The sequence below is a fragment of the Ambystoma mexicanum genome, chromosome 12, assembly GCF_040938575.1.
Source record: "Ambystoma mexicanum isolate Mex_15411 chromosome 12, UKY_AmexF1_1, whole genome shotgun sequence".
Taxonomy (NCBI): domain Eukaryota; kingdom Metazoa; phylum Chordata; class Amphibia; order Caudata; family Ambystomatidae; genus Ambystoma; species Ambystoma mexicanum.
In genome coordinates this window covers 226,890,164-226,904,963 of record NC_090936.1, presented here as the reverse complement: position 1 = coordinate 226,904,963, position 14,800 = coordinate 226,890,164, and the positions used below count along the sequence as shown (strand labels likewise).

Here is a 14,800-nt window from a genome sequence, read left to right as displayed (position 1 = left end):
AGGGCTCTGTTTCCTCTGTCAGGGGTGGGCACGTTGTGGGGTCTGCACCTGTGTCCTGGGGTTAGTGCAGGGCTGGAAAAGGTGGACTCTAATAGGCTCAATTCGGTCAGCTCTATTTTGTCCGGTGGCCATCTTGGAATTCATTCCCCCTCCGTTGTTGCTAGAAAATACTCTGAGATAATGCCTGGGTATTTAGAAATTGCAACATTGTTCCACCTGCGAATGAGAATGCTGTTTAGAGACAATGCTTTGGTAGTATTGTCTCGCTCCTAATTGGAAATGCTAATGAATCGACCTCGAAACCCTCACATTTTCCTGTCTGACGTAACACGGCCTCAAGCAAAGCCCTAAAAACATTCCAAATCATTAAATCATGATACGTTGAATACCCCTGTTCCCAACCCGCCACATTCACAACCATAGCTAACCACCTACTCTGCCTTAATCTCTGACCAGTAGCGTCTCAGGCCCATCTTCCATCCCTTGAAACGAAAGGAATATACGGTTTATTCCAACCCTCAGCCACATACTACCTTCCTGTAACATCCACCTGTTCCCCTCCAAATGTCCCACTCAGATACCACCAACTTGAAAACCCAATCCTCCCGCTCTGCAGCATACTCCTCCCGTTCTCAGTCTATCGGCTCTCCTAGGCCTGCGCCCAAAAGGAGAAATAACGCAAGAAGCCGTGCCTTCCCTAGCCTCCGCCTGTTCCGACTCCTTCTGCCTCAGGTCCTCAGAGGGGTTGAACATCTAGCATGTCTACGGCAGGCCGACAGAATCCCGTCAATCCCCATCTGGCCCCATCTACGTGGTTCAGCCACCGAGAATAACCAACCAAATGCTCACTAGCTTTCTGTCCCAATTCCTTCCTGCTCCGTTACCCAGAGAGTGTTCGTATCTCTGGAATATCTCTGTTTTGTCCGGTGGCCATCTTTGAATTCATTCCCCCTCCTTTGCTGCTGGAAAATATTCTGTGCAATAATCTGTGGATATCCCCCCCACAGGACAGCATCCAGGCACATCTACATAAGAATGTATGTGTCAATGAGGAGGAGGGTTCAAGCACTGAAAATACCCATGTGAATAATGTGAAGAACATCTCTGACATACCCCTGTGAGAAAGTCTCTCACGCACCAGTTCTGTAAATTGGGGCACGACCCACTCGTGTTGCCCTCATTCAACTGGGCAGTGAGCGATGCTGTAGAAATCAGTATGCAAGAAGATATGGAAGGGCATGAAGGAGTGGGACATGAGTAAGTAATACATTGGGCTTTTATATAGCTCTTCATGCCAGAGTCCATCCTCTTCCATGCGGGACCGGGGTTAAAACCCATGCTGCTCGGTGTTGTCTTGCTTCCAAGGCAAGCAGGTTGCCACTGAGCTATCCTACCGCCCACGGAGACAAAGGATAGGGGCTCAGGCCCACCAAAGACCACCTCAAGAAAATGTTCCTGTCACAAAGCCTAAAACCAAACCTGAGAATGGGGCTACTAGAAAGTTCTGATGCATGTGTAGCTTCAGCATCAAAGCCCCATAGACGCACATGCTCTGCCACCCCAGGCAAGTGAAAGCCACCCCCTGAACCCAAGAACAGATGATCGCCTCCAGTTCCCCTTCAGAGGGTCCAGGCAGTACCTCACAAGGCTGAGACACCCATCACAAGGAGTGCACAAGACGCCCCGAGAGTCTGCCTCTTCTCAATCTGTGTCCAGTGGGGCAGTTGGGAGATGCCGCGATCCAACCTCATGGCTGGAGACTCCAGCCGGTCACCTCCATTCCCCTGCTGCGCCTCGCAAAATGGCGCACGAAAATGGAGATCCACAAGACTTCACCTAAAGGACATAGCAAAGGACACTAGTGACTACATCTGGACCACTTGCTTCCTTATTGAGTGTGTCCTTCCTTGAGGCTTGAAACACGTTCATATTGCTTTCATACTGATCTCCGGTAACTATAAACCGGACCCCCGTTAACTGAATGTCTGCCAACATGACAAATGCAAGACTGCATGAATATGGGGACGTCGCATTGTTTGGCACAGTGCACTTGTTGAATATGTGAGCCCTTTATCTAGAGCCATGTGCCCTACAAGCCCTTAAAATCCATGAAAGACGTGGGCAAGATGAAGCCAAAGGGCCATATTTTTTTGCGGGAAGCACATCTCCTCACTTGCTCCAAAAGAAGTGGTAGCCCAATTTATGAAGGGCCTCTGAAAGAGGCCATCTTAGATGCACTCATTCAGGTGCCCTTTTTCCTCCTTTGCGCATTTGTGCAAATACGGGGGCATTTCTGTGCATTTTAAAGCGCATCCTGGAATCACAAATTGGATGCACTTTAAAGTGCTGAGAAACGAGTCCCCCATGTGCCAGTTCAGAACAGACGCAGGTGAGGTGCAAATCATGGCAGGGTTATTTTTGAGTTTGTCATGGTTTGTGTTAGAAGCATGACACCACGGGTTAAACTGCGGCTGTCGCACTAGCATTTCAGAAATGTGTTATGATGTGTGCCTGCGATGGATTGCTGGAATGTTGAGAGGAATGCTGTATGAGAGTTCTTGGAGGAGCCGTTGGCGGTGGAAGGTGAAGGATGTAACTGGCTGGATGGGACGCCGGTGTTTCATGCACTAGCTTGTAAGGAAACGACAATAAAAGCTAAGAACTTACCTTGATTGGAAGCCGACATGCTTAATTATTACAAAATGCTTTTTTTTTACTGTCATTTCACTGAGGCGGGACCTTTAACGACCTGTCTCGGTTAAATGTGCACAAAGCAACCACGTGGTTTCTGGGAGCCTGTCATGCATTCACGTCGACATTAGTGCGCGGAGTGCACTCCCGACACAAATGTTGCAAGGGGGCCCGGACAGCACATTTTCCCCGCTACAGTCCAGCCCCTACAGACATGCTCAAGTCACCTTTGAGAATAAGGTGAACTGATGATTTCTGGAAGCAGCAAAAATGAAAAAAGCATATTCTCTCCACTCCATTAATTTGCACGGCTTTATGATAATCTGGAACAAAGGGCCTGTGGGAAAGTACCTCATGGGGTCCCCCCAGAAAAATATCATCACTGCACCATGCACCCCAGTCAAATCACTCTCCATGGGCAGCCACAATCAGGCCCCAGTACAATTGCAGAGGAAGTTTTATTTGATTTTAAATGGAAAACCTTTATTGCAGTTGCAACTAACAACTGATGGTGAGGGCTTTGTTGGTCACACTGACTGAGCCCTGGCTAAGGACGTTATGTGACCTAAGATATTTCCTGTGTGCAACATCCTTCAATGCTTGAATTCATGAGGTAAAGAAGGGGTCTGCACCCTCTGTCTCTCTAAACGGTACACTTCCCATCAGCCCTAGCCAGCATAGTCAAGGGTGAGGGGTTATGGGAGTCGTGGTCCAAAACATCTGGAGGCATGCGTGTTACCCACCCCTGATGTAATGACTATCTTGGTTTCAAATGCACAACACGTATGCACGAGTGCCTGAGACATTCTGGAAAAACCAACCCAAACACCCTATTAAAGCACACATTTCTGGGCATGATAATTGACCACCACACACCCACATTGCTCTTGCAAATAACACGCACACCCACAATATGATCGAAAAGAAATACATGTTCTGTCCTAAAAATAACTAGCAACAGTTTCGGAAGTAGGCATAGTGACCTCCGAAGTAGCCTGTTATAGAACTGGACTCGTGTGTAAGAACATACAGTCAGGAAAGTGTATGAGTATGAATGAAATCAGGGTAACGCGCGGTCTCCACTTTTAGTACTCAAGAACACCAAATACTCTGCATAATCTCTGACGGGGTGAATGACCCATTTCGTACCGATGCCTATGTTGTGTGGACAGTGTGAAAACCTGGTCTGGGTGTGGCTCTTTTTCACTGGAATTGAAAACCTCTGATTGAGGATTGTGGTACGCCAGAAGGAGACGGCCCAGTTGGTGGCATTTATTCAGGTTTGTTTATTCAAATAATAAATAAATGGCCTGTCTCTCCTTAGTAATAAGGTTTTTTTCTCTATCTAACAAAAAACTAACTTGGGTGCTGGCCATCTGTGAGGTTGTCCAAATCAACTGCCCGTCCTCTGTCAAAAACATTCCCATTTTGGTTTTACCACTACTCAAGAAAACTGAAAGAAAGGAAGGGTCCAGGAGACTGAATCTCTTTTCCTGGACAGGCTTCTATACCCTTAATAGTTTAACAGTTCTGTCTTGGGATGGCTTCTGGTAAGGTCATCTACGAGGCTGCCCCTTGTATTCTATACAACAATGTCCCTTGTTCCAGAAATCATGTTTCCTTCCTGCTGCTTCTTTGAATCTTGTGGTGTCTCTTTATGAATCTCAGTAGTTTTCTGGAAGTATATCAGATGGCTTTCGTGGTGTTCCTTACTTCATTTAACATATTCCTCTTTACATGGGTGAGTCTTACGGGTCCCTTGGCAGTCTCTACTCTCTTTCCAATATTCACAAATACTTGGATGAGTATGATTGATCCCCTGATAGTCTTCACTTTACTTCCAACTTATACTGGGACGAATATGATTAGTCTCTTGGTAATCTTAACTCTTTCCAATAGTTACTTGTAATGGGACGGGTATGATTAGTCCCTTAGAAATCTACATTCTCTTTCCAATTGGGCGCACACGTGGCTCTTTCACCATTCCTATGACGTCTTGTGAATTGGGTAGGCATCACCGGTTCTTCCTGTGTAGTCAGGTTCATTCTTCTTGCACAACCACTTAGGTTGTTCACTTCTGTCTTCTTTACGAGGCTCTGCAGAGCCCTCCCGGAACCGATCTCAGTGCTGTTCGAGCACCACCCAGTCCTCCCCCTCTGGGTCGTGCCACCACCTCCAGGTTCTCCTCAGGCACTCTGCCTTCTCACTGCCTCCTTCATCAGCTCTCTGTCTTTGTCAGGACGTGCTGGCATCTTCTGGCTTCTTCATCAGCCCCGATTTGTGGTTCCAGAGATCCAGTGACAAACTTCACTGGTCCATCTTCTCTTTTTATTAGACAATACTGAGTCTTCCATAGGGTACAACGTTCATTCATTGCCAGTTTTCTTTTCACTGCGTTTGGGCCGCCGGTTTATTGCTGCAAAAACTCATTGGAAAATATGGGGGGGGGTTGTAAAAGGATATAAGGGGGTAGCAGGTGTGGGGACTAGGTTGTAAATAGCTGGGAAAGGAGGCTTGGGGGTAACTCCCCCACCCCAAAAATTGATGTTTTTGCAGCAAAATATCGGTGGCAAAAATGAAGTGAAAAAAAACAGCCATTGGAATGACGTAGAAGCCACCCTAGCATAGACACACTGTCCTTTGTTTCTTTCACCTGAGGACTTGCAGCTCATTAGTCTATCTTCTTTGTCCCAATGTGGTTGAATCATCTGCCAGTTCTGTGCCATCACCTTGTAACACTCTCTTAATATCTACCAATTGACGGCCTTCTGTGGAATAATTTGCTAGGTTTTGTGTACAAGTGCAAATTGCCCCTCGTCTGCTTTCTGTATACTCCATCTCCCAAGAGATTCATTTCCGAACTGCCTCCCTGTGCTTGAGCGGCTTGTGAAATGGGTCTTTTACCTCAAAGCTTTCATTATTCAGGATTCAGCAGGTGCTCCTTCCAGCTGAACTAATTCCATTAGCACCATACAGAGTTTATGGGAGCACATGTTTATCTCCTATGATTCTCTTGGGGCCCTCTTGATTTGTCTGCACCAGATCAACATCTGGTTATTCTTTGAAAAGCTTAGAGTAATTATTCTCTTTCTGTATTTTTCATGCAAGTTCTGGTAATGGGCCACATCACAGAGATGTCATCTTTGACAATGAATCAACTCAAATGAAATCCATTGGGATTATTTTCAGTTTCTTGGGTGAGTTGCATCAGTTGAATTAAATAAATGGATAGATTTACATCAACTTTGGTACGTGCCTGTATTCCTCTACTCCTTCCTTTTGAAGGGCAGATGCACCCAGTATAGCATTCACTTGGCTTTAGTTATCAGACTTGCAGGATTGCTGTGATACACAGGGCCAACCAACATGGAAAGATTGTGTTGTCTCCCCAAGAGGGTTGACAGATCTAGCTCTCATTTTGAGATGGTAGACGCTGTGCCTTCAACTTAAGTCTCTAATGTAATGTAATTTGTCATGATACGAGCAGTATAGCTCAGTGGCAATGCGCTTTTCTTGGTAGCAAGACGACGCAGAGCAACACAGGTCCACGCTTAGAAACCACTTCGGTGTTAAGCGCTTTATAAATAACCAATTATAATTATAGCATCAACGTGTTCACTGCAAACGCATTGCACCAGCATTTGTTTTTAAATAGCGGCACTCGTCACCTTCTCTTGTGTGTTATTTTTCCAAAGTTTGAAGGTGTCATCGAACTCCAATACTCTAGAAATTCGGGTAGATCTTGTTTTGGCCAGACTTATTTTCCTAAGCGTACTTACGTTCACAAGCATACCACATTCAATCAGCATAGGTTCCTGAATTACACAAACATGCATGGATTGGGAGCCTAGCAGGATTTGTCCTAGCCTGACTGAAGTGCCACATTCTTCTTCCAACTCACTTACTGAGTTGGCCAATCAGTTACCTTCATGAACCCCACTCTGGTGGCTTCCGAGGCAGCCGCCTAGGAGTGAACTGTAGTATAACAAGTTGTGCATGGGATTGATTGAACTGCGAAACCCGAGAAAGTGACTCAACAGAAGACCGATGAAAAATGGAGCATGGAGGCAAAGTTCCAAAAGCCCATTGAGATTGCCATTGACTCAAGAAATGCTGAACCCTGCAAGTTGACTCATTATGTGTAACATACCCTGGTTGTTAAAAGGTTTTTAGAATATTCCTTTGTAACATTATTTGTTGTGTGTTTTATGTGGCATTGTTTGCCCCTCCTTTAATCATATACAATATATAATACATTGTTTTTGATTCTTCATTTGTGTATTGGGTTTAATAACACACAACAGCAAACTGTATTTGTTGAGTTTGTAAACACCTGTCTCACTCAAACTTTTGGGCACTGGAAAGGGGGGTAATGAGACTTACCTTTCGACTTTCTCATATATATTTAGTTCCCTTTAAGTTCTGATCCCCCGAAATCAAAAAAGTGGGAACTTACCTGACTTAGGTTAGACCCTGCAGGTTGTAGACAGAGATCCTATGGGGAAGCGCTGAACCCAAATTGGAGGCAACGTTTCGGGCCAATTGAAAAAGTAATTACATTATGAAGCACAAAATCCTGGGATTTGGAGATAAAGTTCCTAATCACATTTGTTCAAGAGACTGAATGAAGACTAAGCAGCTTTACATTTCATGTATTTATTGCTACTAAGAGAATACATGAGAAGTGAAGCTGACCAATGGATAGAGATTAGAGTTCTACATCTCTTGACAAACATAAATAATATATATATTTTTTAACGCTACTACTTTTTTATTTGCCTTAAGTCGAAGTAATCAGTATCAAACAGGCAACTTATCAATTGAATATCCTGGAACAGCCAGGTAAATGATGTACCACCCATTCAAAAAGAGGACATTTCAACATATGGAGGTCTGTTATGTCATTTCCCCCTAATCACAGGCTAGCGAAAGAGACATCAGATGTCATTTCACCGAAGTTTAATAGGTCAATGGTGGATTGGATACATCTGTAAGGCATTTTTTAAGAGGTTTTTGAAGGAACAAAATAGGGGTAGTCGGTGCAACTCTAGATTTTCCATCTGTACACGATGCAACACTGCAAATAATAGTTAGTATGCCATTAATGTGTCGAATGCCTTTTCTTCCTTTAGCTATTGTGAAAACGGCTTGATGCACTGCAGCTCCAACGAGGTTCCCGGAGCCTATTTCCCAGACGCGTACTTTGATCAGCCATCACACAGAGGTGAGCATTTTCTCTGAAACTGAGCATGTTAAGTAATATGTGTATTTATGTTTAGACTCCTTGTGCCTATGACAATTAAAATACGAGATGACCAATGGTACTGGGCAGGTGAGGTCACCTAGCTGTGAATGTGGGTAACGGGGGTGCACTGCAGCCATGCCTTCACGGACTGTGGAAAAAGCATGTTGCCCCGATTTTCACAGGCCTTGTGCACACCTGCGTGCATTTGCTGCTCGAAGGAGGAGAGCAGGTATGGCCCGGTCCCGGGCTTGGGAGGGCGTAGGCAGACACCATAATGTGCATCCCGGGGTGCTACCAAAGAGCCTGTCAAATTTCTCACCTGGGAGAGCAGAGTATTTAAATGTAAACAATGATTAATAATGTCCGCAAAGGTACAGAGGCAGAGGACACGAGCCTGCCCAGGTGGAATCAATCGATCCCGCACGATGAAGCCAAAGACTGAAGTGCTCTGCGCAGGCTTTTATACGGGCCACGCCTCCAATGATTAGCATTGCTCGGTGAAGCCAAATGTCCTCGGAATTGTGGTGGTAGATGTATCTAAATGGCAAAAGGAAGGAGTAATAGCTATTCAGACTCCGGGCCTCAGAAGAGGGTGGCCGTCGACAGAGCCATTGGCCAAGACCCCACTCACCGCCAGCTTTAACACTTATATATGTACTTGGAAACTATTTAACCATAGCATACAAACAACATTAAAATCCACATTGCTGAAATGTATTTGTATTTTTTGTACTTTGCTTGTGAATGTTAGTTGTTCGGTGGGGATGTGGTTTGAAGTTAACTGGAAGAGTAGATTTTGTTGTGAGCAATTTATTTGATTACGTATGGATGTATGTTTTGAGATAATTTAATAATGTGTGTTATTCTTTTTTTATTCAAATGATTACTTTTGTGTGCTTTTAGAATTTGTCTGCTTGCTTCATATGTTGGTTTGTTGTTGGCATACTTTGTACAGATATACCTCAGTGATGTTGCCTCTTGTCATTTGTGAGGGTCAGTTAAGGTTATGGCAATGTTGGTTTTATGTGCTTTTATTTTATGTTCCATGTTTGATTATATAAGACAGCTTAATGTCAGCATTCCCTATGTTCATAGATAGCAACTTTTTATGGATGTTGTTAGAAACCAGAAGGTGTCTCACCCACTAGTCCCCAGGGTTATGTCATTGAGCTGGCAAGGACATGGCCATCCCTTTTGGATACAGTTCCTGGGGGTGGACCAGTGCAGGAGGATCACCTGGGTGAGGGATCTTTGGGAGTGGGACACCAGATGGCGAAATGCGGTATCCCTCTCTTCCCTGGAACACCTTTACCCCATCCTATCCAGTAAGATATATGGAAACCCCTTCCCCTGCCCGCTTTTCCTGCACAAACACTTTCACATGGACAGCAGGGCCGGTGCTATCACTAGGCAAGGTTAGGTGCTTGCCTATATGTGGAAATGTTAGAGCGGCAAAATGCTGCTTTAAAACCACCACACTAATTGTATAATACTAACTGCCTTGCCTCTGATAACACCAGCCTTGACTGTCTGCAGGCTGAGGCTGGCTGCAGCAGCAGCAGACCAGGCGGCGCCACGACACGCAAAGGTTGGGGTCGGGCATGGGTCACAAGTGGCATGGGCGTGGCAGCGCTGGCAGAGTCCGACACCTGCACATTTGCACTCCACGTGGCAGGCCATGAACAAAGCACCATATGTGCCCCCTCGAGTCTCGACCGATCATCGTGATGGTCATGGTGTCAGTCTCTCAGGGAATGCTGCATGCTGCATGCTGCAGTGCACTCTGCAACCTGGCTGAGCCCCCTACCCTGAGCGAGCCTGTTAACTTGAATTGGTCCACCGTCCGGACCGTTCATCAGACGTGGTGGCCTGCGCACCCTGGCTGGAGGCCGGCAGCAGCCTTTTGCTGTGCGGCGCGAGTGCGCCAGGCCAGTGAGTACCTGTTGTGTAGGCCACCCATCCTGGACGCAGCAGCCCCTGCTGTGCTTTGAGAGCGGCCTTGGGGCTGAGCCCTGCCTGTACTGGAGCCTGTGCTGAGAACAGTCCAACGTCATGCAGGTGAGGACTCCACACTAATAGTATACTGCCTTGCCTTGATTGACCCTGCTTCCTTCGCACTCTCCCTCCTCCTCTTCAAATCCTCTTAGCAGGAACTGGTACCAGCGTTAACATGCGTCCTCTACTGTACTGCACGTGCAACACAAGGAGACTGACATTGTGCAGATTGCATGCTCCTGTGTGCCCTATGTCTCCTTCACTACAAGAAAGTCAGTGCGTCTCCTGCAAACGCCTTTAAAACATAGTTCGGGTTGCACGCCCATTTGTACCCTTAATCTAAATGCACTGACTATAACAATGGAAAATAGCACAGAGTGTAGGCAGAGGTGCGTGCATACAATATATTATGCATTAACTTTGCTCACTTTGTTAACACGTCTGCTGTAGATGCCCCGCCTGTGTGCAGTGCAAACCCTTCCTGTCAATAGCACTAATGCAAGCAGGACTGACTCCACTTTTCAACCTTCCAAGGTCAATCAATAACAAGGCTGCCATTTCCTTCCTTGGGGCAACACTTGTTTTTGACATGGCCAGGACCTTGAATAATGTAGTCAGTTCCTCACGCTACCCATTTGGGGAGTCAAAATATAGCTTTTCAACGCATCCAGCGGAGGAAGAAATTCACAGAATGCCCCACATGGAATAAATACGGGATCTTTACTGAGGCTCTGGACTGCAGGAAATCCTAGTATCCTTGCAGGTCACGGAGTCTTCCTGATTCTCTGACATTGTTTTAGTGATTACATCAAATGTGAGGAAAATGGGCATGCCGAGTTGCCCCATCTGCCTTCATGGGAAACTTGTGCCAATTTGAGCTTGCAAGTCAATTGGCTACCTAAGGCCATGCTAATCCCTATAGCCAGCCATTCCCACCCACTTCCTGCCCAAAACACATCCACTCCTGGAATGTCTTTGAGCTCGCTTTACTCAAGCCAATAGGCCCATATCGCATGAGGTCATCTCAGAGTCAGTCCTCAGCCCCATCAGTCAGGCTGCACCAACGGCAAAAGATGTTTTGAGTAAGTGCAGTTCATTACTGCTCGGTCACAGCTCTGCTCAAGTAGGTCACTTTGAAATAAAGTTGTTGCTTAAAAAAGAAAACGGGGATTTGGGGGCTGTGAGGAGTGCCGGCTCATCACACTTCCTCTAGTACTGGAGAGCAAGGTAGCCTATTTAAGGGAACATCATGACACTAATTTATTTATTTTCACTTATTTTATTGTTCATTTATACAGCGATTATACACAGGTGGAGTGCTTCAAAGCGCTTCAAGGAGGGAAGGGAACAAGGAAATACAGTAATCACTCTTAGGCCTTGAGGTTTCCGTGTGATTGACAGAAAAACTGGCATATTCGGCCTGACGGCATTTCACCTGGTGCAAGTGCATGAAGTGGTACAATAGCGACCAAGCTAGGGAGAAGGGGCACAACAGGGTGGGGACAGGATGGTATGCAGTGATTATCATGAATACCAAAATAACTATTACCATTATAAAAGAACCTAAAATAATGAATTCCAAAATAGTGAATTCGGAAAAAAAACTAAAAAGGGATTGGAAGGGGGGATAGTGGTTTTTGGGATGGGAAAAAGAATTAAGAACAAAATAATGGGGGGGCTTTGGGATAGAACCCCCTCAAAAACAACGATAAAGGAATTTATTTGGGAATTCGTTATTATGGTATTAGTTATTTTGGATCGTTATAATTACATGTAACCGAAAGGACAGACAAACTAACTAGTCCTGGTACATTTAGGTCATGCATGCGTACAGAAGGAGGTGCGAGGAAGGGAGGCATGGGGGAATAATGAGTCCAGTCCAGCAGGGCCCTGGGTTAAAAGCAGAGAGAGGTTGCCCCACTCATGGAGCGTGATCTGAAAGTGCAGTAATGCTGAACATAGTGCAGTGGCACGGAGGCAAGTGCAAAAGACTGGCGGGGGAGCCTGGAACCTGTAAGGCTCTGGAGGTGAACCAGGCAACCAGTCAGCAAAACTGAACAGAGTTAGGGAGGAGAAGAAGGGTGGAGCGAAAAAGAACGGAGGTTAGCAGGGGAGAGGGAGAGAGAAGGATGAAGAGAAGCAGAAGGTCTTGAGAAGTTTACAGAACTTAAGGCTCCGGCTCAAGACGGAGAGAGGCAGGGAGGCTGTTCCAGAGGGAAACACCTGCAGAGGATAAAGATCTACCTCCAAATCTGTTTGTGAAAGTAGCTCACCCGCAGAGATTTGCAGAAGGACGAGTGGAGGACTCTAGAGGGAGAGTATTTAGGAAGAGAGCGTTGTAGATAGCCCTGGCCCCAGAAAGTCTTGTGGCTTATGCAGAGTGTCTTGAACTTGATCCTTGGAGCCACGGGGAGCCAGTGGGCTTGTGGCCAAGGATAAGTCTTGCGGTTCTCTTCTGGATGAGTTGTAGAGGACAGAGAGTAGAGGTAAGAAGATTAAGGAAGAGACTGTTGCAATAGTCCAGCCTAGAGAGAACCAGGGCTTGCAAGGTGGTGAGTCTCTGGGGGAAAGTAAGAAAAGGCACAATACCTCTCAGGAGTTGCAGTTGGTAGTGGGACTTTTTGGAGATATCTGAGATGTGAGAGGAGAAGAGATGACCCCTAGATTTTTTGCCTCATTGGTAGGTGAGGGCGCAGGCCCTAGGGAGGTTGGCCAGTGTGAGAGTGGGAAAGCGGGAACAGGGGTCCCAATGAGTATGATCTCTCTTGCTAGCATTCAGGCAAAGATCGTTAGCAGCAAACCAAGACTGACCTGCAGATAGACAGTCAGGAATGAGCGAGGATGAGGCCGAGGGTAGCCTGTAAGAGAGCTGCAAGTCATTGGCATAACACTGAAAGTTGGAGGTAAAGGAAGAGATCCTGTGGGCTAAGGGGGCCATGTAGATATTGAAAAACCAGGGGGATAGGTTAGATCCCTGGGGGATACCACAGGTAGAGAGAGTAATAGAGGAGAGAAAGGACCCAAGTTCCACCTGGGAGGGACGGCCAGAGAGAAAGGAGGTGGGCCACGCCAGGGCCTAATCTGTGATGCCCAAGGTATCACTGAGACGGGTGATCAGGATGTTGTGGTTTACCATATCGAAAGCAGAAGAGAGGTCGAGAAGAATGAGGACAGAGGGAGAGTTGGAGTCAAGATTTGAGAGCAGGTCCTCACGGTGTTCAGAAGAGCTGTTTCTGTGCCTCTGGATGCTCTAAAGCCAGACGGATGGTAATAGAGACAACCAACAGATCCAGTGTGGAGGGTAAGTTGAGTGCTAGCAAAACAAAAGAAAGCCAGACAGTGTTTACTTAATTTTATCTGCCAGCATCAGTCATCAATACAAGCCAAGCCTGCTTTGTGCATCCCTGTGTACAATGAGTGTCACACTGACATGAACTCTCCATGCACTGTGAAAGAGTCCCTTTGAATAACAACCCTTCACAAGCGATTAGCTCTCGGTTGCTGTTCCTGGCCATCTCTCAACCTGACATCACCCACTGCGAACATGTGTGCAGCTGACACACAACCGCATCCGAGAGCCTTCACAAGGCAGCCAGCTTACCTGGATACAGTGTGCCAGCAACATGCTACTGCTCTTGCAGTTTAATGTGAAGAAAGTGCATTGGAATCCATACACAGCAGAAGACGCGAGCAATGTGTTAGGTGAAGGTAATGGTTAAGGGTTGCAGCAATCAGTAACAAAATGGTGACGGTTGGTTGTGGTGGGAGGCGCCAATCTGACAGTTTGCCTAGGGTGGCAAAATTCCTTGCACCGGCCCTGATGGACTGCCCAATTCTGGGAGAAAATAGACTCACATCCAAGCCGTGTACCTGACATGTCCCACTACTATGGTCAGGCAATTAGTGGTAACCATTCACCTCTGACTTCCATTAAACTTCCCCACACAGATAAAAGGCGGAGCATGAGAGCACACTCTGAGTGAGGCAAAGCACACAAAGGAACAGCAGTTTCGAGATGGCAGCTGAACGAGGGAAGAAAGACGACAAACCACGAAGGGTGCACAAGGAGCGAGATACCCTTGACCTTTCCGGCAGAAAGACGTTACTTTCTAGAGACCTTCGGATTTTTAGAGCATAAGGCCAAGAAACCAGACTGAATAAACCTGTATTGTGTGTTGGAGATACCCGGGGCCCTCCTGCACAGCTGATCGAGTAGGAGAGAAGCAACAGCCGCGGTGGTACCATTCTTGGCTCCAAGATCAAAGAAAGAGCAACACAGCCGGTGAGTTGGGGAAACTGATGGAAGACTGGTCTGTGTTGAAGTGAAGGTTGCAAGCGGCAACATTGTATACCAAGAACAAGGATACAGATTCCTGAACACGAGTGATGAATGACGCAGGGACAGTCTAATGGATGTTTGAGCTGTAACAAAGAAGATACAATATTCGTGACAGAGTGCTCCCGCACCGCGAGTGTGCTCAATCGAAGGTCTGTGTAAGATATTCAGCCAAGAAGTGGCAGAAACAAAAGTAAAAGATAAAGAATAGGAATTGATATGAATCAAAGTGGTCCTGCAGCGGTTTAAGCAAGACCCATCGTACAATCAAAAGTCTTCGGTTTTTGTGCTAAAGAGATCTGAGCCTGAACTAGAGGATCTGTGGTTCAAGCCCGAATGAGGGAGACCAATCATGAACATTGTGCTAAATGGATCTGAGCCCGAAGGAGGGGGATCCGTGGTCCAAGCCCAAACGACAGAGACCGATTTCGAACCTGTGAATGTGAAAATCCTGATAAGAAAGGAAGTGTTTGTTTGTTACAGAAGTCCCTCTGCAATAAGAGACTGTCATTCAGAGATGGACTTTGGCAGAA

General features: G+C 46.3%; 1 protein-coding gene across 1 annotated transcript in view; it reads left to right on the top strand.

The window, feature by feature from the left end:
• VWF (von Willebrand factor) overlaps positions 1–14,800 on the top strand; it is a 1,005,270-nt gene that overhangs the window by 342,379 nt on the left and 648,091 nt on the right. The window contains exon 17 of the mRNA XM_069628335.1: positions 7,824–7,915. Within this exon, the coding sequence (XP_069484436.1) occupies positions 7,824–7,915 (92 nt within the window). The remainder of the gene's footprint in view (positions 1–7,823; positions 7,916–14,800) is intronic.